The 22253-nt window shown below is 38.1% G+C and overlaps 1 protein-coding gene across 1 annotated transcript in view; it reads left to right on the forward strand.

Annotated features, from left to right (window-relative positions):
- Positions 1-201: 201 nt before the first annotated feature.
- Positions 202-22253, forward strand: part of sema4gb (sema domain, immunoglobulin domain (Ig), transmembrane domain (TM) and short cytoplasmic domain, (semaphorin) 4Gb) — a 37965-nt gene continuing 15913 nt past the window's right edge. Inside the window, exons 1-8 of the mRNA XM_079845946.1 lie at positions 202-341; positions 3419-3717; positions 18128-18279; positions 18371-18433; positions 18868-18966; positions 19078-19168; positions 19247-19360; positions 21075-21229. Coding sequence (XP_079702072.1) covers positions 3588-3717; positions 18128-18279; positions 18371-18433; positions 18868-18966; positions 19078-19168; positions 19247-19360; positions 21075-21229 — 804 coding nt within the window. The 5' untranslated portion in view covers positions 202-341; positions 3419-3587. The remainder of the gene's footprint in view (positions 342-3418; positions 3718-18127; positions 18280-18370; positions 18434-18867; positions 18967-19077; positions 19169-19246; positions 19361-21074; positions 21230-22253) is intronic.

The raw sequence follows: 22253 nt of genomic DNA on the forward strand, positions 1-22253 counted from the left end.
GCGACGTGATCCCTGTCACAACGGTGGCATATTTAACCGTCCACCCCCCATAAATCCATTGCATTCTCAAAAAAAAAAAAAAACCAAAAGAATAACAATTTAAACTTACTTATGCATTAGAGAAGTGACACTGCGCCACAAAGTAGAGGAGGCGTGACCGCTCATGAATATTACACAGAGAGGCGTGGCTTGGCTTCACCTGAGTCTGTGCTGAGGAACCGCATGTGCGTGCAACGCAGTATACAATCAGATCTTCAGAGCAGAGGCATCATTAGCAGCACAACGGGGAATCCTATGGAAACACAGAGTGACTGATGCTTACTTTTTTCTGAAACACTGAGGTAATGTAACTACAGAGGTTATGATACATCTCTGACATTTTGCATGTGCTTTATATTACATTTGTGTAGTTATTGGTATGTATCTTTGCGCATAATCTGTTCTAATGTATGCGGTGCCTGCAGGGATCTCTACACGCAGGTGAAGGTGACTGGGAATGAGTGCCAGAACTGTCCTTAAAAATACCGCAGTGGTGTGCAATCTGATGTAGATCTATCTATCTGTCCTTGTTTTGCAGGTGTATGTTTTGCACTAATGAAAAGAAGCTTTATTATCTTTTTGCATCATTGATCTTATATAAATCTGATTCTATGATACCTGATTTATATGAGGCGCTATGTTTCTGAGAGATGTATCAGAGATGTCAGTTACTGTGGTGGAGCTCCCTTTTATTCCTAAAGTTGACTAGGGGTTGAAAAATGCATATGTATAATCAAAATTGGCTTTATTTTAGCATTTCAAGTCTATTCATAAATGTAAAACTTAATACTACCCTGCTCAACTAATATTAATTATTAATAAAATGTAGACCTTAGCATACATTCGTTTTGTGCAGTATATATTCGGGCCAGAGTTTAGAGTGTTTATGTGCCCTGTGCTGGAATAAATGAATATTTTTTATATTTTTTTCTAATAATAATCTCTGTGCCAGAGGATGACAGAAAGAGCAGATCAGGTTACTTCTGTGACTAAAATATGTTTAGAATGAATTATTTTTATCTTAGCGCTTTTCACAATACATATCGTTTCAAAGCAGCTTTACAGAAAATGCATGTCTACATTACAGTTTCTTATGGGGAATGTCTTAACTCTTAACTCGTATGTACTTTCACAGACCTCCCCCAATCCAGTTAATGGATGTTGGCACAAAACCTTCCTAAACTGGTGCATGAAATTTGTCAACCAAGCCATGAAAACATCTTCAGAAACAGTTCCCTTGTCATTTGATTTAATTAATCCATTAAGCAGACAGATAATGCACTCATTAATGGCATCAAAGTAACTTTGTCTTTTAATCTTGTCTAGTCTAGTGCTTTCTTGAATAGTTAGTTCTTTCCATTACATCAAATCAAACATGTCATTTTACATACAGTGTCTCAGCCTGAATGAGAAACCTATTGCTTTTGTAGGGGAATTAGTGATAATGGAATGGAAGCTTTAACTATTTTGACATACATAATTATGAGTAACAATAAATTATAAATGAAAACCAATGTAAGGCATTTCGGCATGCCGTAGTCAATATTTATGAGAGATATTGAAATTAGGCTGGTAAATACTTCAAAATCTCACGACTCTTTGAGTGCAGCTAAACTAGATTAAGCGCAGATGGCGAATTAGTGAGATACGCCATAAAATCCCACATTTGGGTGATTGGAGGTATTTCTTCACCATCTGTGGAAATGTCAGACTCGAATATATTTATATTGTTCGCCTGACAGATGGCTATATCAGAAAAGATTCCTTATTTTATGACCTTATATGCTTATGTAGGCCTGGTTTCACAAACAGGGCTTAGACCAGGATTAGACCTTAGAGTTCAGTTTAGACTAAGCCTTGTCTGTGAAACCAGGGGATAGGGTACTAGATGCAGGCAGAAGTCTGGGCCACTTTTAAACTGTTGCCACGGGTTGAAGGGTTGACATATTGCATAAATTATATTTTACTAAAGTGTTTCATTCTTCCATGATAAAACTGTGCTAGATATTACGTTTTTGTGAAGGAGGGCCACCGGTTAGGAGGTTTTGAGCTGTGTTTATGATCACTACGATATAGTGCTTTTCAATTTGCATAACAGTGACTGTAAAAAACTAGGCATTAGAATGGCATATTTTGAGTTCTTATATTTGTGATCTGGTCATTGGGCTACTTTTGGGTTATTTTTGATTGGCCATTGGGCAAGTTAGCTACGCAGACCGGGCAACCCTGAGGCAAATGTCCTTTTCCTGCATGTGATGTGGTTTTGTTAATGTCTCGCTTGTCTGTTCTATTTTGACCGGGGTGATTATTGTAACAGGAGAGGTGTTAACTCTTATTTTGAGTTTTTATATTCGTGATCTGGTCATTGGGCTACTTTTGGGTTATTTTTGATTGGCCGTTGGGCAAGTTAGTTACGCAGACCTGGCAACCCTGAGGCAAATGTCCTTTTCCTGCATGTGATGTGGTTTTGTTGATGTCTCGCTTGTCCGTTCTATTCTGAGCAGGGTGCTTATTGTAACAGGAGAGGTGTTAACTCGTATGTGTTTACGGTATATTTCGGAAAAGATGGAACCGTGAGATATTATGCACCGACCCAGCAGCTTTCAAGCGAGGTACAAGAAACTGGAGCAAAGCCATTTATATGCATTTCAATGTGCTTTATACTGGCTGCATTGTATCTACTGGATCCATATCCATTTCACTATCACATAATGGTGCTTCTAGACAATAAGCGATACCTCATAAAATACAAAACAGTTTTCTGACTCTAAGTGTTTTAAAATGAAGTTTACTCACTTTGAATTGAATCAAAAGCTACAAAATTAGCTTTTGAGGCAGTTCTCCAGAACCAAAAAATTGTGCAGCCTCCACATCCAGAATCCATGCCAGAAAAAGATTTTAAAATGACTGCCTGTACACGGTGTGACCAAGAAAAAGCTGCTTTGTATTGTCAATATTAACCATTTTATTGCCATCTTATATGCATAATTTAGCCTATTTGGAAGAAATTGGGTTTGCTGCTCTGTCTGAAGTGCATCATAGCATCAGTTGCACTATGTTGCTTCAATCCACATCTGTAAGTGTGCATTTTATCAGGATCTGTATACCCTGAGAAACAAATCCATGAGCTTGTTCTTGCTAGCACCATGCTGTACCAGCTACAGGAACGTTAATTGTTTTGCACATTTTTATGTGATCGCCTGAGACTTTTTCATATCTCTGTAGAGTTTGATAATAACATTTGATACAGTAGATGTGCATTACACTGTGAAATGTTTAGTGGATGCATTTGTGTATGATGTGCTTTCTCATCAACCCATCTGTTCTTGATATGTATCTCGGGAAGGAAAAACTCACTCGTTTTTTCTTGCCAATGCAGCGGGAAACCTTTGACAGAGCAAGGATGAGTTAGCAGCCCATGACTGCACTGCTGGAAGCGGGAGCCTGTTCTAGTGAATCAGCATCAATTACACAACATCATCTTCAGCAGAGTACTGCTGGAAGGACCTGACTGGATCTTAGCAGAACCTCAGTACATCCTGTTGATCATGGGGCAGACCAAACCGCCGAACTTCATGCTGGTGGTGCTCGGATACCTAATACCTGTCATTTGGGGTTTTCCATTTGGACCGGTACTTGATATGGATGTCACCCCCAGGACAACTGTACATGTCAATGGTAAGACTCTTTACATGTAATTCTCCATTCAGAAAACAATTGAGAATGCCTTTCAAAATGCAATTCAATTCCTGAGTTTGGATTGAGGTGTTTGGAGTCAGTCCAAATTCCAACTCATGAATTGAAAGGAGCCCATTCTTCAGGTCTGAATTTTGCCTGATGCTGATATCAGATTGTAGTGTTACACTATGCACTTGGTATGGTTTATTAGCTTATTTTCATATTAAATAAGATTTGTTTGAAAGTTAAACCTTGAATTACACATTATGAGACCATTTACTTGCAGGTGTAGCAGGTGTGTTTCGCTTCATTAATGGGCTGTGCTGAAAGTGTTTGACATTGTTTTGCCTGTAGTGCTGGAGGCTATGTCAGGTTTCTGGATATTATTAAATGGCCCTTCTCACTTGTCCTGGCCCAGTTCATGAGATTCACACAGCAGACGCTGTGAGAATATAAAGGGAGGTTAGGTCACAGTCACACACACACACCTGTGAGGTTAGTTGCCTACAGTGAATGTATCCCATTTATATACACTGGGGTTAGATTTGTTTTGTTTTTTGAAAAAAAATTAATACTTTTATTCAGCAAGGATGCATTCAATTGATTAAAAGGGACGTACAGTAAAGACAAAAAAATTATATTTCAAACAAATGCTGCTGATATTTTAACTTTCTGTTCAAAGAATCTTGAAAAATCACAGTTTCCACAAAAATATTAGGCAGCATAACTGATTTCAACATTGATTAATAATTATCATATTAGAATGATTTCTGAAGGACCATGTGACTGAAGACTGGAGTAATGATGCTGAAAATTCAGCTTTGCCATCATAGGAATACTAAATATTAAAATAGAAAGCAGTTATTTTAAATTGTAATACTATATGAAAATATTACTGTTTTTACTGTATTTATGACTGCAAGTCTGCAAATTAATGCAGTCTTGGTGAGCATAGAGACATTGTCACCTTCAGCTTTTGGCTTGCTTAGTTGGGGACACTAAATATTCAACAATATTATTTGTCTGCATTTACACCGTTGCATGAGAATTGAACTGAGCTGGATGATGACATCACTGTTTTCGCCAGAGCGGCTGTACAGCCGAAACAAACATTGTTGTATTATTTTCCTGTTACCACTGTAAAGCTGCTTTGAAACAATCTGTATTGTAAAAAGCGCTATATAAATAAAGGTGACTTGACTTATTTCATAAACATTACAAAACTATACTAGAACTAAACTAGAACTATAGTGTGTCCTGGATATATATAGTGGCCATTACGTACCAAAGGTGTTTGGTTTTCCAAAGAGGTCAGTAACTAGTAAAATGGTTTGTGTGGAAGAACTTAAGAGGCCTAAACAAAGTCATTGGTCAGCGATTGTGAGCCAGGCCTCCCTGATGCTCTTCAATCTGCCACCGCTTGCTTTCTTTATGCTTTTGCACCAAATGGGTTCCCAATAACTGTATAGGTGATCATCGTTAATAGCTGTTATAAATGAATAATGCCTACAATTTGGAATAAAGGCCAAGCTGAATGATCTCTTAGAGTAGATTTGCCCTCTGATTGCACTGATGAAGATAAATGTGTATTTATCACCACAAACGCACACCATCGTTTAAGCCAACTTTGCTATTTCTGGCCGGTTGGGGTGCGTGAACAAATAGATGTTTTGACAGAGCCAGTGTTCACATTTTTAGATGGAATCAGCCTATGAATGACTTCTAGTTGTCTCTGAAAAGAAAATTAAATTTTACTTTTTTACTTCGTTGCATGTAAGATTATTGACATACTTGTAAAATGATTGTGCATGTTATGCCATCTTTCATACATCCTTACCCACTCTGCTACTTAAACTGAAGTGTTGCTAAAGATTGCTGCTGCATAATAGCTTATACAATCCATTTCTGGTGATAATTTGCGCTCAGACACTGCAGATCTTGTTCATGTAATTTTGTCTCCATTATTGTATTTTTCTCCTTGCCCTGGTTGACTCAAGTCCTTGACCTATATTTGAGCTCTCTTGGGATGAGAGGGAGAGCTAGAGCATACAGAGAGAGAAGGGAGAATGTACACACATACATGTAGGAGCGTTATTTCTCTGCTAAATCAAACTTGACTGGGAGAATGTTAACTTTGATTTTTATTTTTATTATTATTAAAAAAGAGCACATTTTGAGGGTGTGACAAAAGGTGCTAACTTGCTTTAATGGTTTGCTGTAGTGGTTTTGAGTACATTGAGTGTTTTTATCTTCAGGTCAGTGGGTTCATGGTTGTCTGATTTTTGTAGTGCTTAGCAGACCTGAAGTAATGCTGAAATGAAATATGTATACATGTGTAATTCGTCTGGGGTGGTAGCAGGCCAAGGGGAAAAGTGCATCTGGGGTTTTTTAGAGATAAGGTCTATCTCTGACTTTGTGTGTCTGTCTATTGAATGCCTAAAGACCTTGAGATGTTATACAGTAATTATGTAAAAATTATTTTAGGCATGGAAATGCTGTGTGTGTGTGTGTGTGTGTGTGTGTGTGTGTGTGTGTGTGTGTGTGTGTGTGTGTGTGTATCCTTATCTAGTAGGGGTGTAACGGTACACGTATTCGTATTGAACCGTTTCGGTACAGGGCTCTCGGTTCGGTGCGCGTGTACCGAACGGTTATGAATGCAATCTTTAACAGTTAACAGTCGGCTTGTTTAAAGCGCGGAACACACTTCAATCCGAGTCCCCACACGAACATATTGAGTATTCAGTCCATTTAATCACGAAATTCAAACGATAAAGGCCGTTTTAACGCTATAATGTGATGTGACTGATAGACGCGTATCAGTTCAACTTCAAGCGGCAGCGCGCGAGTGAACTCGATCATCTCTTCTAAAGAATAAACATAAATTAATATCTTAAGGTATGTTGAGGATACATTACAACTTACGTATCATATTTTGTGTAATCGCTCCATCTGTGTTTCAACTGCGGAATGACAATAAAACAGCTTGTAAACAATGTCATGTAGAATCACGTTTACCTCAGAATTCATTCGGTGTCCACAGCTGTTAGTTCACTAGAGAGATTAACTCTTTCACTGAATACATGCACTATATACCTATATATTCGTTATATTAGCTTATATATATTCATTATATACTACTTAGCTTGTTAGTGATGTCTTGTTTATTTAATTTAGACTATGTTTAAATAAACCTGTCATGAAAATTTCAGCCACTAAATGATTATATTTCAACAACGAATTGGAGAAAAAATTATAATAATTAGATTTAGTTGTTAATGCAAAAACTGCCTTCTGTGAAGCTTATGAGTGTTGATTATTATATCTAAAAATAAATAGCAAATGAATTTAGGCTAATAGTTTGGGCTCTGTTGTTAATCTTTAATAGCAATATGTAAGTAAGGGCTCCCTATATAATTTACAGCATTATCTTTAAGAAACTTTTAGTTATAACTGAATTCATTTAAGGACAGACAATTTTTTTCATAAAACCACTGTTGAATAAAAATTAATAAAAAGCAATTTTGTAAAACTGCTCTACCGAATCCGTACCGAACCGTGACTTCAAAACCGAGGTACGTACCGAACCGTCAGTTTTGTGTACCGTTACACCCCTATTATCTAGCCATCACAGAAGACATGGAAAAAGTCATGGAAAACATTTGTTGGTCAAAAGGTGTGGGTAGTTTCTGCTGAACGTCTGATAAAAAGAATCACAGTATGAGAGTTATCGTAAAGGTCAGAAGGCTTGTAGAAAAGAGCTATATCTGTGTTTACTGTTCAGCAAGTAAGGTAATATTTCTTTAAACCACTGAGGATCACAGAAAAGGCATTTAAAATACACATCTAACATTCACTTTTAGTTTTAAATGTGCCTTAAGAATAATAGCTCTCCTCTGAGACTAATAAAAAGGTAGGCTTGATAATCCAAACCCACAGAATCCAGCCCTCTGATGGAGGGGGTTTTATCTGCGTGGGGGTTGCTGTTGTCTTGGTGACAGGATTTGAGCGGTGGCATCTACTTCCTTCTTTAAGTACAGAAATAATATCAATAATAAACACAGATTTGTTTACATTGCATTATGCTACAAATTATATCTTACATTATGCAAAAAAAGGTTTGGTCCGTCTGAGATTTATTTGATTTTTCTAGTAGAGAATTGCTTGTGTTTGTTTTTCATCACTGGACTTTGATGCCATTTTTAAAACCAGTTTTGATTTCCTCTCCAACCAAAAACAAGATTTCCCTGCCTAGAAATAATATTTAGGGCCCGGGCACCGACGGTGTGAGGACCCTATTGGAATTGCTCAGTCTGTTATGATTCTTCTCTGAAATGAATCACATTTTTGAGGACCTAAACATGCTCGAAAACTCATGAAACTTTGCACACATGTCAGAAGTGGTGAAAATGTATGCCTGATATGGGTTTCAGCATTAGGTGTGGCAAAGTGGATCAATAGCGCCACCTACAATTTCAATTAAGCGCCATTTGCGCTTGTGTTTCACGTACAAGTATGACATTCGGTAGACGCATGTAACAGCCCAATACCTACAAAAACGTCCCTGGGGGGCAAAATTTGAAAACCCAACTGGAAGTGAGATATTTGAAGCTGCAGTCCGTAACTTTTTGCGCTCTAGCGGTTAATAAACAGAACTGCATGCGTCTTGCAGCCGGAGTTACTTCTCTCTGTTATGTCAATGGAGAGTCACGCAGGGGCTCTGCTCCTCCGCAGCGGTTCCTACCAGACCGGTCTGAAATAGTCCAAATATAAACACTTATTATAAGTGTACCATAATGATTCAGGGTAAGACAAAAAATCTTGTAAAATTGTAAATCTTGAACACAAAAAAAGTTACGGAAAGCAGCTTTAACCAACTCCTAGAGATTTTATCAGATCAACATCATACTTGCACAGTTTAATCTAAAAGCCTTTGCAGTGTTAAATTGCGGATCATGAGTTTTCCTTGAAGGGTGTGTCCGTGGCGGCCCGACAAAGTTCAATGTTTCGCCATGAAACAGGAAGCTGTTGTAACACCGGCATACAATGTCCGATCTGCCCCAAACTTCACGTTTTATTAGAGTCCTGACCTGAAGACATCCACATGCCAATATTCAGTTAGTCATAGCGTAACCTGCTGGCCGCAGGAAGTTTGGCACATCAAAATGACTTTGCTATTTTTCTCCAATATTTACCCGCTTAAATGCATGTCGCCCACTGTTCACTGTTTTCCTGAGGCCACCCTTTCATCGCGGCTTGCAACTTTAAAGGGGCACTTCAGCGCTGGGAAGATGAATGTGTATTTAAACTGTCATTTATGTAGTAGAAATGTGAAATTATTTTTGAATTTGGTGCCTTCTAGACTGAGAAAAGACAGAAAATGTATTTTTGTCTCATGTGGATGAAAGACAACAACTCCCAGAATGCACTTGCTTTGCTGCCCTACGAGGCCACTCCCTACACTGCCCCCAGCGTCGTTTTGATCTTCATAATAATACAATAATTTTGTTCAGTAAGAGAATAAACACTACAATTAAAAACTAAACGTGTCTTTTCAATAAAGTGTGAGTGAGCCGAACGAAAGTTACAGGACAAACGCAGCAGGAGCATGAGAGGGAAGTAACAGCTGAGCAGAGCTGAGGTAACGTTAAGCGCGGCTGTCATTCTCGGCGTGTGTCCAGTCTGGCGCATTTTCGGATCGCATATGGAAGCGAAACTTTCATAGGAATTCATTGAAAAGTTGAAACTCACTTTGCTCCGCACTGCTCCGTTATACATTCTGTGCGTGAGATCTCTCCCCTGTGGGCGGGTTGAAAACATGCGCAACAGCACCTTCTACTGGCTGTAGTTTTTAGCCTCTGGCCAAAAAATCCTCAGATGACGCAAAATGACGATATTTGCGTCATCAGAGAATTTTTTCCAGAAATAAATTCATAATTCTCTCGTCTCAGGGGGATATGAGGGGGGAAAGTACCATAATTCAAATATACTACCGGTTTTCTACTGATACAAAGCTTAATGCTAAATCACTGAAGTAACCCTTTAATTAAATCGTATAACTCTTTTCAAATTCTTTTAGCATTTTACATCTTGTCATAACTTCAAAGTCACAATGGTCAGCTATGCTTTTCTTATTTAAAAAAAAAAAGTTTTTAAGTTCTGTTTATTTGCATGCCAACACCAAATGTTACACTTTTAAGACACTCAAGTTATTTTTAAAACCCATCTCGAGATCCCTGCATTCTCTCATTATCTTATTTTTTGTTATACTGCATCTCACTTGTTAGCTCCGCCCACTGTAAAAGCTCATTGGTCCAGAATTCCAGATTGCCTGTGATTGACAGCAGTTTCACTTTCAGTGCAGAAAGACAAATGACTAATCATTGAGAACTTTGTTAATGCTTGGTTTGGACTCTAAACTCTCAGTGGTTGCCACATGGTTGATCAGTTCAATGCCAAGAACTGGAACCAATCAATGACCATTATTGCTTTTTGGCCAAGATGTTTATCTAAAGGTTGCTGAAGCAGAACTGCAGTTAGTTCACTTTAAATTCTTTGTAATGAAAAACATCTAGTAAATGCCATGTTACAGTCATTTAATTAAGTTTGTATAGTTAACATAAAAAATATAGAAATATATAATATTAAAATATATAAAATATTCAAATATAAAACTCATAAGGCTCATATTACATGGTTTTGGAACATAATACAATGCAGATCTCTATTAGTGTTAGTGTGGGCATTATTAAAGCAGTATTTTGTGGCACTGTGAGATGTGCTGCTAATGGGATTGAATATATTTTGTAAACCTGGCGAAGCTTGACCGTGGTTGTGTAATGTTGATCACGTCTGCAGCTGACTGTTCTCACCCGGCAGTGTCAGTATTTATTTAGTCAGCACGTGCCCCCTAGCAAACACGATTCCGATTGGACACATGACCACCGCGGCTGCCCGCCCAAGTTTGTTTGGTCCAGGGTTGGCGTGGGTCAACAGTCAAGTCAGATGCTACGAAAATGCATCGGTTTATAGATGCATGAGAGTACTACAATACCCTATAGTGTGTCCTTGGGCCATATACACAGCCACCCATATGCTGTCATATTTTCCTAAATAATATTAAAGCAAGCTAAAGGGTGAGTAAATGATTTTTGGGTGAACTATCCCTTTAAAGCCTGTCAATCAACATTAGAACACCACCCTCAGGCTGAAAAACACAACCTCTGCCAAAAATGTGTCTGCATGTGTTCAGTGATTAGAAATGTTTATCATAAACTACTGCCCTACCTAAATTTATGGTCAGGAGCTGCTACTGCCCAAATATTCTATTCATCTAATACAAGAAGAATATGCTCTCTCTTAGTGCTCTTAGTTCATACAGACTGTGTGCACAATTTGCATTTTACCGGCTTGGCACAAAGGTTGTGTGGTTGAAACTTGGTTCCAGTCTTCATTCTAGGGAACAGTAAACAAAGTAACAAACTGCACACACACACACACACACACACTGCTAGAACACAACAGGAGGCCTTGGGCGCTGTGTTGACTCTGCTCATGGATTTGTTCCCCCAGTGATGCACAGAGTCAGTCTGTTTTTTTAGACTAGTGCGGTAGGGCAGTAAGTGCACTTTTCATGAGACCCATGGTTGCCATAATATTATGTTATGCCAGAACGGTTGGTTCCAAAAGAAAGTAGTTATTATTAAGTAGTTCTAATTATTTGTAATAGTGTTGTAATAGTGCATTTTTCATCGGCGCACAATGTGCGTCATATTATTGTCATTTCTTTTGCTTAAGCCTATGTGTGAACCTTCTTCCTGGTCTCCTAATTTTAAAAGAGCTTAAAAATAAATAACGTAAATGTATTGTTTATTTAAAGGGTTAGTTCACCCCCCCAAAAAAATTCTGACATTAATTTCTCACCCTCATGTCGTTCCAAACCCGTAAGACCTTCGTTCCTCTTTCGAACACAAATTAAGATATTTTTAATGAAATCCGAGAGCTCTCTGACCCCCGCCATAGACAGCTATTTAATAACACTTTCAAGGCCCAGAAATGTAGGAAAGACATCGATAAAATAGTCCATGTGACTACAGTGGTTCAGCTTTAACTTTATGAAGCATCGAGAATACTATTTGTACGCAAAAACAAACAAAAATAACGACTTTATTCAATTTCTTGACGTTTGTGTCAGTCTCCTACACTGTTGACGAAGTAAATACAGCATAGCTGTCAACATTGAAGATTGAAAATAAGGGAGATTTCCCGGAATCCATCCACAAAATAAGGGATTTTTTTTACACTATTCTTACCCACAAACTTAAAAAAAAGAGTCTAAAGAGTTTATAACTACACAAAATATTTTGATTTTGGCCGTCAGCGTCCTGATCCATCATTGCACATCACACTCATCTACTCTACTCTCCTTGAAGTTTACTTCCCACTACTTTTTCCCTCTTCCTCCCGCCCGCGGCTGCAACTGTCTTCTTCTTCTTCGATAGTAGCCTAAGCCAGTGTTTCCCAACCTTTTTTCAGTCATTTTATCATACGTTACGCTAGGGGTGTAACGGTACAGATTGCTCACGGTTCGGTTTGTATCACGGTTTTAGGTTCACTGTTTCGGTATGGTTCAGTATTTGCTATGTTCAGGGAAAAAAGGACTACTGTCAAAAAAAAAAAAGAAAATAATAAGAACAAATCATTTAAATACAAGCAGCAGCACAAATAAATACTATCGAGCAAAGATACTAATAAAATAAACTATGCTTTTCAGGTTTTTCAGGTACGTCTAACATTAGTTTTCAGGTACAGAAATTGATCAAATGTAAAATAACATTGCATATTTGACTGTATAAATTAAAGATTAATCCTATTAAACTTACAAAAGCTATTCAATCAAGAGCAGTGAGTGATGCCCTTGTCTTTTGTTTGACATTAAACAGACAGCTGTAAAGGCTACTGCCCCTTTAAGACCTCGGATATGCGTCGTCTTTTCTGGACTGTATAAAGCTTACTTAAGCCATATACAGACTATGTCTGCTAGAATACTCATCAATATGGACATGTTGACATACTTTTTGCGTGAGTTTGTCCGTTCAAGAGCAAGACTTGAAAGAGAACTCAATATTTGCGCGCTGAGAGACGTGTGCGCGCTCTCGGATGAGTGCACAGACAAATTTTCTCACAGTGCGCGCGACTTCTCATTCGCGTCTTCTGGCACTAAACCAGATAGTTGCGTGTTCTGAGTTAACACAATCAGAACGTAAAAATACGGGATATTTTACGGGAAAATACTAAAACGGGAAGAGAGCGGGAAAAGAGCTAAAATACGTGAGAAACCCGGAAAAAACGGGAGGGTTGACAGCTATACAGTCCAGGTCTTCCGAGTTACGTCAGAGCTACCCGCCGGCTTACATTTACATTTTACATTTACATTTAGTCATTTAGCAGACGCTTTTATCCAAAGCGACTTACAAATGAGAGCAATAGAAGCAACTACAACAGTCAGAGGCTACAGTATGCAAGTGCTGTAACAAGTCTCAGTTAATCTAACACAGAACACACAGGATTTTTTTTTATTTTTTTTTTTTATAAATAAATTAGACAGACAGAAAAATGAATAGAATGTTAAGTGCTATTCTTGATTGGTCAGGTGCTGCTGGAAGAGATGCGTCTTTAGATGATTTTGAAAATGGCTACAGACTCGGCTTACCATTGGCCGAAGCTGTTCACGTGAGCACCACGACGCATGCGTGTGATGCTGACACAGGAGCTGGCCAACTTATACTGCGTAGAAGACTGACACAGACAAGAAGAAATTATTGAATTATGTCGTTATTTTTGTTTGTTTTTGCGCACAAAAAGTATTTTAGTCACTTTATAAAATTGAGGTTGAACCACTGTAGTCACATGGACTATTTTATCGATGTCTTTCCTACCTTTCTGGGCCTTGAAAGTGTTAATTAAATTCAATCAAAAATATCTTAAAGGGGTCAGGAACTGTTTTTAAAAAAAAATGTATACTGTTCTCTGAGGTCAACTTATTGCATTTGCGTGGTTTTTACATTCAAAAACATCATAATGAATAAGTAATAGGCAATTTTCTGACCTGGTTTTGAGGCTCTCTCAAGACATGCTCAGTTTTGATGGGCGTGCCGCACTGAAAACTTGGAAGTAAACACCCACGACTAGGATTGGATAAGATTTGCATATTTAATGAGCTTCTGCTCCCCCTGTCAGTGAAAGCGTGTGGCAAACGGCAACCGGAATGAATCACCCAGCCCACAGCCAGGGCTCGCAACATGTCTTTATCAAACAAACACAATGATTCATCTCTCATCCACCTGCGATTGACTGGAATGATATTTTTTTATTAACGTTACTTGGCCCGCCCGATCGATGAATATATCCGCGAACCGCACACACACACACACACCACGCGCCCTTCAAATATCGAGTCAAGAGATTGAACAACGCACATCAAGACCGTTATGAACCAAGAACAACACAAATAGAGTATTGTCCAGCCTGTGACAGCGTGCTAAGGTATGTTCTGTTAGACACGTACACATAATCCATAAATATCAAACGATCTGTAACAATGCAATACTATCACATATGCAAATCCAGTCTCTTGTTTACAAACGACTCCGTGGTTAAATGAACATACGTGCAATGTCTTCCCCACATGAGCTGGATATTCATTAAAATTAAACTTCATCCATGCATTCATAATATTGCTTATAAATACGAATCCGAAAAGTTTATGTGGTATGTTAATTTCTTAACACAGTAATGACAGCAATAAACCCACATCATATTATACATATGAAAATTGAAAGTAAAAGCATGCAAAGTAGTAGCAAGCTACTATTGTCATGGAAACAATATACTGTACATTGCAAGCTGATTAGCTGAAATGTCATTCCAATATATTCATTTTTAGCTTTAAACAGGGATTTTAGAACTTATTTTTTATTAAAATAAACATGTCAGTAAAATTTGCTTTCTTTTGGAAATATTTAACGAGCTGGCTTCAATACTATTAGTAATGCACTCCATAACTTGACCATAAATGACAAAGAGGGCTTTTTTTTTCTTTTTTTAACAGTTATACCCATATCACCATATGATAGAATTAATACGAGGCCATTTTTACTACTATTCTAACTTGCATTATTATGAAAAAAGATTATGGAGTTAAACGAGAGACATGAAAGTAAAAGGTTTAGCAGTCATTATTATACAAAACTATTTGACTACTCAGTGCCAAGATGGACTAATTAGAATCAAGTATTCAAGAGACAAACGTGATGTACATAGCACCATGTGCTTGTGCGTCCAAATTAATACTGTTGGCCTTCCCTTTTCCCGCAAATCCTGATATGTTGTTATTAAAGAGCAATGCGGATGTGTATGTATGAGTGTCTGTGTGCGTACATGGTCCAAGGACACACAATGTGCTTTGAGCTCAAAGGCTTTTGTGTGATCTCTCAGTTTATCATCAGCTCTGCACTCATCACTGTGTGTTACAGTCCCTATCTTTCTCTATCTACACAATGAGACACAAGGATTAACTACACGCACAGAATGTCGTCACTTTGCCCGAGGTTTTAAATCGTGTTTGCATAACTTAATATTTTCTTTCCTGTTATGAGTAAAATTAGCCTCTGGCACTCCCACGCGCACAGAAACCTGTAGGTCTGTTCCGACCTTTCTTTGATTGACAGTTTAGATCCTCACGGCCTTGACTTTTAGGTTTATACTGCCAATCATTCTCACACTTCCTCCAAACACAAGACTAGTACTGCTTGTTTTGGTCTGTTAACAGCTAATATTTTTAAAATTCTACTGGCAAAACTCAGTCAGTAACTGAACTGATGCAAGTCTCAGTTAGTTCAGTTACGTGTTTGATTCGCTAAAAAGAACCGGATCACGAGTCATTCGTTAGGAAAGCGGACTACGCTCACAAGAATTGGCTCACAAGAGGTTCTGGATTCTTTGTTCTGGAATCGTATTGCGCTGGTTATGCTGTATTTGATTCACTAAACAGAAGCAGATAATAAGAGTCACTCATTCAGGAATCAGACTACACTGGATGCACTGTATTCTTTTGATTCACTAAAAAGATCTGGCTAAAAAGATCTATTTATTCAGGAATCAGACTACACAGGTTGCTCTGTATGCTTTTGCTACACCAAAAAGTAATTTGTTGTTGAATCGGACTACACCATTTGCTCTGTTTGCTTTTAGTTCTCTAAAAATAACTGCTTCATAAGAGTCATTCACTCAGGAATTGGGATTAACTGTTTGCTCTGTATGCTTTTGGTTCACTAAAAAGGACTGGCTCACAAGAGTAATTCATTCGGGAATGAGACTTCACAGGTTGGACTGTGTATGCTTTTGATTCACTAAAAAAAATCTGATCAAAAGAGTCGTTCATTTGGTAATCAGACTACACTGGTTGTGCTGTATGCTTTTGATTCACCAAAAAGAACCGAATCACAAGAGTCATTTGTTCTGGAATCGGATTACTCCGTTTGCTCTGTTTGCTTTTAGTTCTGTAAAAATAACTGCTTCATAAGAATAATTTGCTCAGGAATTGGGATTAACTGTTTGCTCTGTATGCTTTTGATTCACCTACAAGAATTTGCTCATAAGAGTCACTCATTCGGAAATTAGACCACACTGGTTGCTCTGTATGCTTTTGGTTCACTAAAAAGAACCGGTTCACAAGAGTCATTCATTCGGGAATCAGACTACACATGTTGCACTGTATGCTTTTGATTTACAAAAAAATAAAAATCAGATTAAAAGAGTAGCTCGTTTGGTAATCAGACTACACTGGTTGTGCTGTTTGCTTTTAGTTCACTAAAAATAACTGCTTCATAAGAGTCATTCACACAGGAATTGGGATAAATGTGTTGCCCTGTATGCATTTGTTTCACCTAAAAGAACTGACTCATTAGAGTCATTTGTTCTGTAATCGGAATGCAGTGGTCAAACTATCTGTTTTGCGTTGAAGATTCACTAATGGTGTCTGTCCGAGTACTTTAGTCGGCGTTCCATCCGCATCAACAGATATTAGCAGATTGCTATGCATTTGTAAGCATGTTCTGTGTGATTGCTTACTGATTGGATGGATCAATTCATGATTTCTGCCACTGTGCCACAGCCACAACTTAATACACAACTTAATCTTCAAAAAGACACTTTTTACTTGTCTCAAAAACAAGTAAAGGGATAGTTCAACCGAAATTGAAAATTACCCCATGATTTACTCACCCTCGAGCCATCCTAGGTGTATATGACATTCTTCCTTCAGACAAATACAATCGGAGTTATATTAAAAAATGTCCTGGCTCTTCCAAGCATTGTATTGACAGTAAATGGCAGCGCAAAATTTGAAGGCCAAAAAAGTGTATCTTGGCCTTTATTAACCCCTGGAGCCGTGTGGATTATTTTTAAAATGGATGGATTCACTTTTTTAGGCTTCAAATTTTGGGCTGCCATTGATAATGCTTGGATTAGCCAGGACATAATTTAATATAACACCGATTGTATTCGTCTAAAGAAAGAATGTCATATACACCTAGGATGGCTTGATGGTGAGTAAATTATGGGATAACTTTCATTTTTGGGTGAACTATCCTAAGGTCTGATTCCAAATCCTTTATATGCCATGCTTGGGTACTGTATCCTGGATGTAGTGTGTATTGTTGCTCATGTAGACTTTAGCACTGTGTATGGGGGGTGGGTGTTTTGAGAGGTAGGGGAAGGGCATTTGAGGGGTACCATGGTTGATATGTGGCCTAATACTGCCAAGTCTCATCAGTATAGTCCAGCCGTCTCTCAGCACGGGGCAGGAAATCTCGGCATTCAGTGTTGTAGATGGGCAAAACAAACCCTTTTCTCTTCAAGATGTGCCTGGGTTTACTTTATGCCCTTAATTTGAGGAAGCAGACCACCCAAATAAGTCAGTGGTGTTTTAATATTTTAGAGAGACACTTAATCATTCTACATAAAAACAGAAAGTGCTAAATCCACTACTCTTTTACGACTCCCATTTGCTTTCTCTTTCTCTCGTTTTTATTGTCTATATTTCTTTTTTACAGGGAAGTTAGATCTTAGATTAATGTGGCATACTTTTGCCACATTGATGCAAATCATTCTGTATATTCTCATGCTCCGCTTCTTCTTTCACCCACAAAGCTTTGTTTCATTATTACATTTTCTTTGTTGCCTTTCAGTTTATTCATAGATTTATGTGGATAATTCATCCATTCGTTTCAGTTAAAAGATTTCCAATAATAGAAAGAAGAGTGTAGAGCTATGAGTGGGTCTCTATGATGTTGACACAATTTGGTCATGTTTGTCCCTGTTTTTCTAACTGGGTCTCTCTCGGTGTTCGCAGGGCTGCTGGGTTGTAATCATTTCCATGGAGCTGCAGTGAACTACAGCTCTCTGTTACTGGAGGATGGGCCCGGGATGCTGTATGTTGGGGCCAGAGAGGCCATTTACAAACTGGACACCGCCAACATCTCTGACACCAATATCTCTCTTTCTGTGAGTTCTGCCTTTGTCACAAAACGTTTCTATACGTTTAATTTTACCTAATGCAGCTGGGCTCCTAATAGTTGTTGTCCATTTATAACAGCTGGAATGGGCAGCATCTGCTGAACAGAAGAGGCAGTGCCTGAGCAAAGGAAAGAACAATCAGGTATTGCCATTCTTGATGTGTAGAATATCCTCCGCTAAATCCTGTAGCTCACCTCAAGTCATGTGTTCGATTCCCAGGGAACAAACACGGGTAAAATCCAATGTTTGAGTTGCGTTGGATGAAAGTTTCTTCCAAATGTATACAGCATATAAATGGAAAACCACATCTGAAGTGCTGTATATCATGAAAATATGTACTTTTTTGTGATATACAGATACAAACGTGTTGGAAACCAAGTATCACATGCTCAAAAAAATGCTTTTTAAGAATGTAAGCTGGAATGTTAGTGTTTTGCCCAGAAGAATAATGTTGTTTTATTAATATTTAATTGATATTTTTATTTTTATAAGTCTGCTTATGGTACTGCATAATGTACCTGTATTTTGGGAAAATGTTATGTGTTTTACAATAATTTCTTACTTGTTCTGTCAAAGACTGAATGCTACAATCACGTGCGATTCCTGGACAGATACAACGACACTCACCTGTACACCTGCGGGACGCATGCCTTCAGACCACGCTGTGTTTACATAGTGAGATGTTTACTGCTCTCATTCTGTCTGTCATTTTGTAAAGGAATTATTATTGTAAATGCTTTATGTTCTGATATAAGATGCGCCTAAATATCTCCCTGTTTTTGTCAGGATGTGGCACGCTTCACCTTTGTGCGTTTTGAGGAGGGAAAGGAGAAATGTCCTTATGACCCTACAAAGAGCTACACTGGATTTATAATAGGTACATGATTTGGATTCATAGCCTTATTTCAAATTTCTTCTGTTTATTCTTTCAGTTGACTTTAATTTGCCTTTACAGATGGTGAGATGTACTCTGCATCTCAGTATGAGTTTCGTAACATTCCTGATATACGACGCAACTTTCCTTTCCCAAATTTGCGGACAGACGATTCCCCAACAAGATGGCTGCTGGGTTAGTTGATTTTTTTTTTTTACTAAAATAAAATGTGGCTGCGTCTGAAATCGCGTACTATGTGAGTAGGTACTACATTTGAATTTGAACAAACTTACAAACTTGAACAAACTTTACGACCGTTAAAAAAGTGCTATAGTATGAATGAATGTAATATGAATGTAATCCGGATGTACTACATCCGCCATTTTGTCGTTATCATGTGACCTACCAGTGTCAGCTGCACCCCATCACCTAAATTCTTAAATCCTCTCCCGTGGCCTCATGGGATATTAACGTGCCCATCGTATGCGCACTTCAGAATCTCGCCGGAAGTAGTAGGTCATCCGTGTACTTTTTGCCTACTGTTTTTCAAATACTATGAATTCGGACATACTACTCTGTTGGCGTACTGTTTTTCGCATACTATATAGTGGAGAAGTATTCGATTTCGGACGCAGCTAATGAGTTTGCCTGTACAAACATGTTGCTAGGGCATCATAATGGGGTTGCTAAGGTGTTCTGAGTGGTTGCACATTGCTATTTGGTTGCTAGGGTATTCTGGATGGTTGTTTACTGGCCTAAGTCAAATCCGTTAAAGGGATGGTTCACCCTAAAATTAAGTCAATATTTACTCACCCTGGTGTTGTTCTAATGCCGTATACCCTTGTTTATTTATCAAGAAATGTAAAAAAAAATGTCCTGCTTGCGCTCGTCCATATAATTTTGGTGAATAGTGATCAGCATCAGGCTTTAAAAAAGATCACAGAATGATATACGATAGGGTTTGGTGAAAACAAAGCGGAATTTATTGTATCATTTAACGAAAATCCTGACCTTTACCGTTGGTCTTCTGTGCACTGCTACACGTTCCTGTTCGTGAGACTTTATTAGCGCCGCAGTTCACTCTGACTCACCCAGAAAAAGCACACAAGTTATGAGAAATAAAGACTAATAAAAACGTGACATTGAAATACAATGGCTCGGAATCCCAAAAAAGCCTCACTTTCTTTACTGAGTCAGTTATCTCCAGACTGGAACTCCGGTTGTCAGATGGCAGAATGATATTTGACAGATGTGAACGCGATAACTTCTTTTTGTCACAACAAATATATTCACCTCATAGAAGAAGGTACATGGATTGTATTTCACGTCAAGTTTTGATTTCTCACAACTTTGTGAGCTTTTTCTTGGTGAATCTCATGAACGGTGTGCAGCGTGCACAGAAGACCAACAGCCAAGGGCAAAAATTTTGTTAAATAATACATTACATTTCTTTTCTTTTTTTCACCAAACCTTATTATATACCCCCAGAATACTTTGAATATACCACGTGTCACATGGGACCATTCTGTGATACCTTTGTCTCTTTTTTGAAGTTGCTGGTCGCTATTAACTGCCATTAAATGGACGAGTGCGAGCAGGACATTGTTTCTCCTTTTGTGGTCAGAAAAAGAAAAGGGCATATAGCATTAGAACAACTCCAGGGGGAGTACATTTTAGGGTGAACTGACCCTTTAATGGAAAAATTAAATCAAAATGTCTGATTACTTTCTATTCAATAAAGTAAGAAATATGATTAAAAGAAACAGTAGTTCCCAAAAGATTCACTATTTTTTTTTAACCAATAAACACTGTGCTTTGAAACTTCCCACAGACACAATAAGATCTGTAAGGCTCATAATTGGTCCATTGTGGTGTGGGCAGCAGCTAATGCTGATGTTTTTTCTCGTAGAGTCAGATTTTGTCGGCTCAGCTTTACTCCGAGAGAGCATCAACAGCTCCATCGGGGATGATGACAAACTCTACTTCTTCTTCACGGAGAGGAACACAGAACCCACGGCTTACTCCAGCCAGACCAAAGTGGCCAGGGTGGCCCGTGTGTGTAAAGTAAGAGCCGGGTTCGGGATATATCTTGAGTTGAGCTTAACTGTTGATCTGTATTTTTCAAATCTGGTTTTCAAACTTACATTAACAAAACATTTTCACTCCTGTATACAGACCATGACAGCACCAGCCTGACCTCATGTCTCCACACGTTTCTGGAGGTTCTATGGTTTTGTCGCTGTTGCCGGGCAGAAAAAGCCCCACTACCCGAACTAGCTCTCCCGCTCGCTTTCTTTCTCCCACACATGCTCTCCCACCTGCATTATTCTCATCTCATTTAGCTTCTTCATTGTGCTCGGATATAAACCACCCTACAGTTTCCCCTCACCGTTATATATCTTCATGTATTTCACGCCTGCATTCACTCTGCAGCTAACACTTCACAGCTCTGGGAAGCAGGTCAGGTCCCTTACTGTTTGACTTACTGAGTTAGGAGGGAAAGAAGCTCCAGTCTAAAGTAGGCCACACTACACACACACACACACACACACACACATTCATACACACGATTACACATTGTACTTGTACACATACGTGCATATACACTACTGTTAAAAAGTTTGAGGTCGGTAAGATTTTAAATGTTTTTGAAAGTCTCTTTGATTAAAAATACAGTAAAAACAGTAACATTGTGAAATATTATTACAATTTAAAATAACCATTTTCTATTTTTATTTATTTTTAAAGTGTGATTTATTCCTGTGATGGAAAAGCTGAATTTTCAGCATCATTACTCCAGTCTTTAGTGTCACATCATCCTTTAGAAATCATTCTAATATGCTGATTTCCTGCTCAAGAAACTTTTGAAACTGATGAAAACTGTGCAAATTTTTTTCAGGATCCTTTCAAGTTCAAAAGACCAGCATTTATTTAAAATATACATATTTTGTAACATTATAGATGTCTTTACTGTCACTAAATAAAATTAATTTAAATTGTTTTGACCCCAAACTTAGTAACATACAAGAATATTCAAGATAACATACTCAAAATCTTTTAGTTACTAGTTTCACAGTCTTTTAAAGTT

The sequence above is a fragment of the Gobio gobio genome, assembly GCF_949357685.1.
Source record: "Gobio gobio genome assembly, chromosome: 20".
NCBI lineage: Eukaryota > Metazoa > Chordata > Actinopteri > Cypriniformes > Gobionidae > Gobio > Gobio gobio.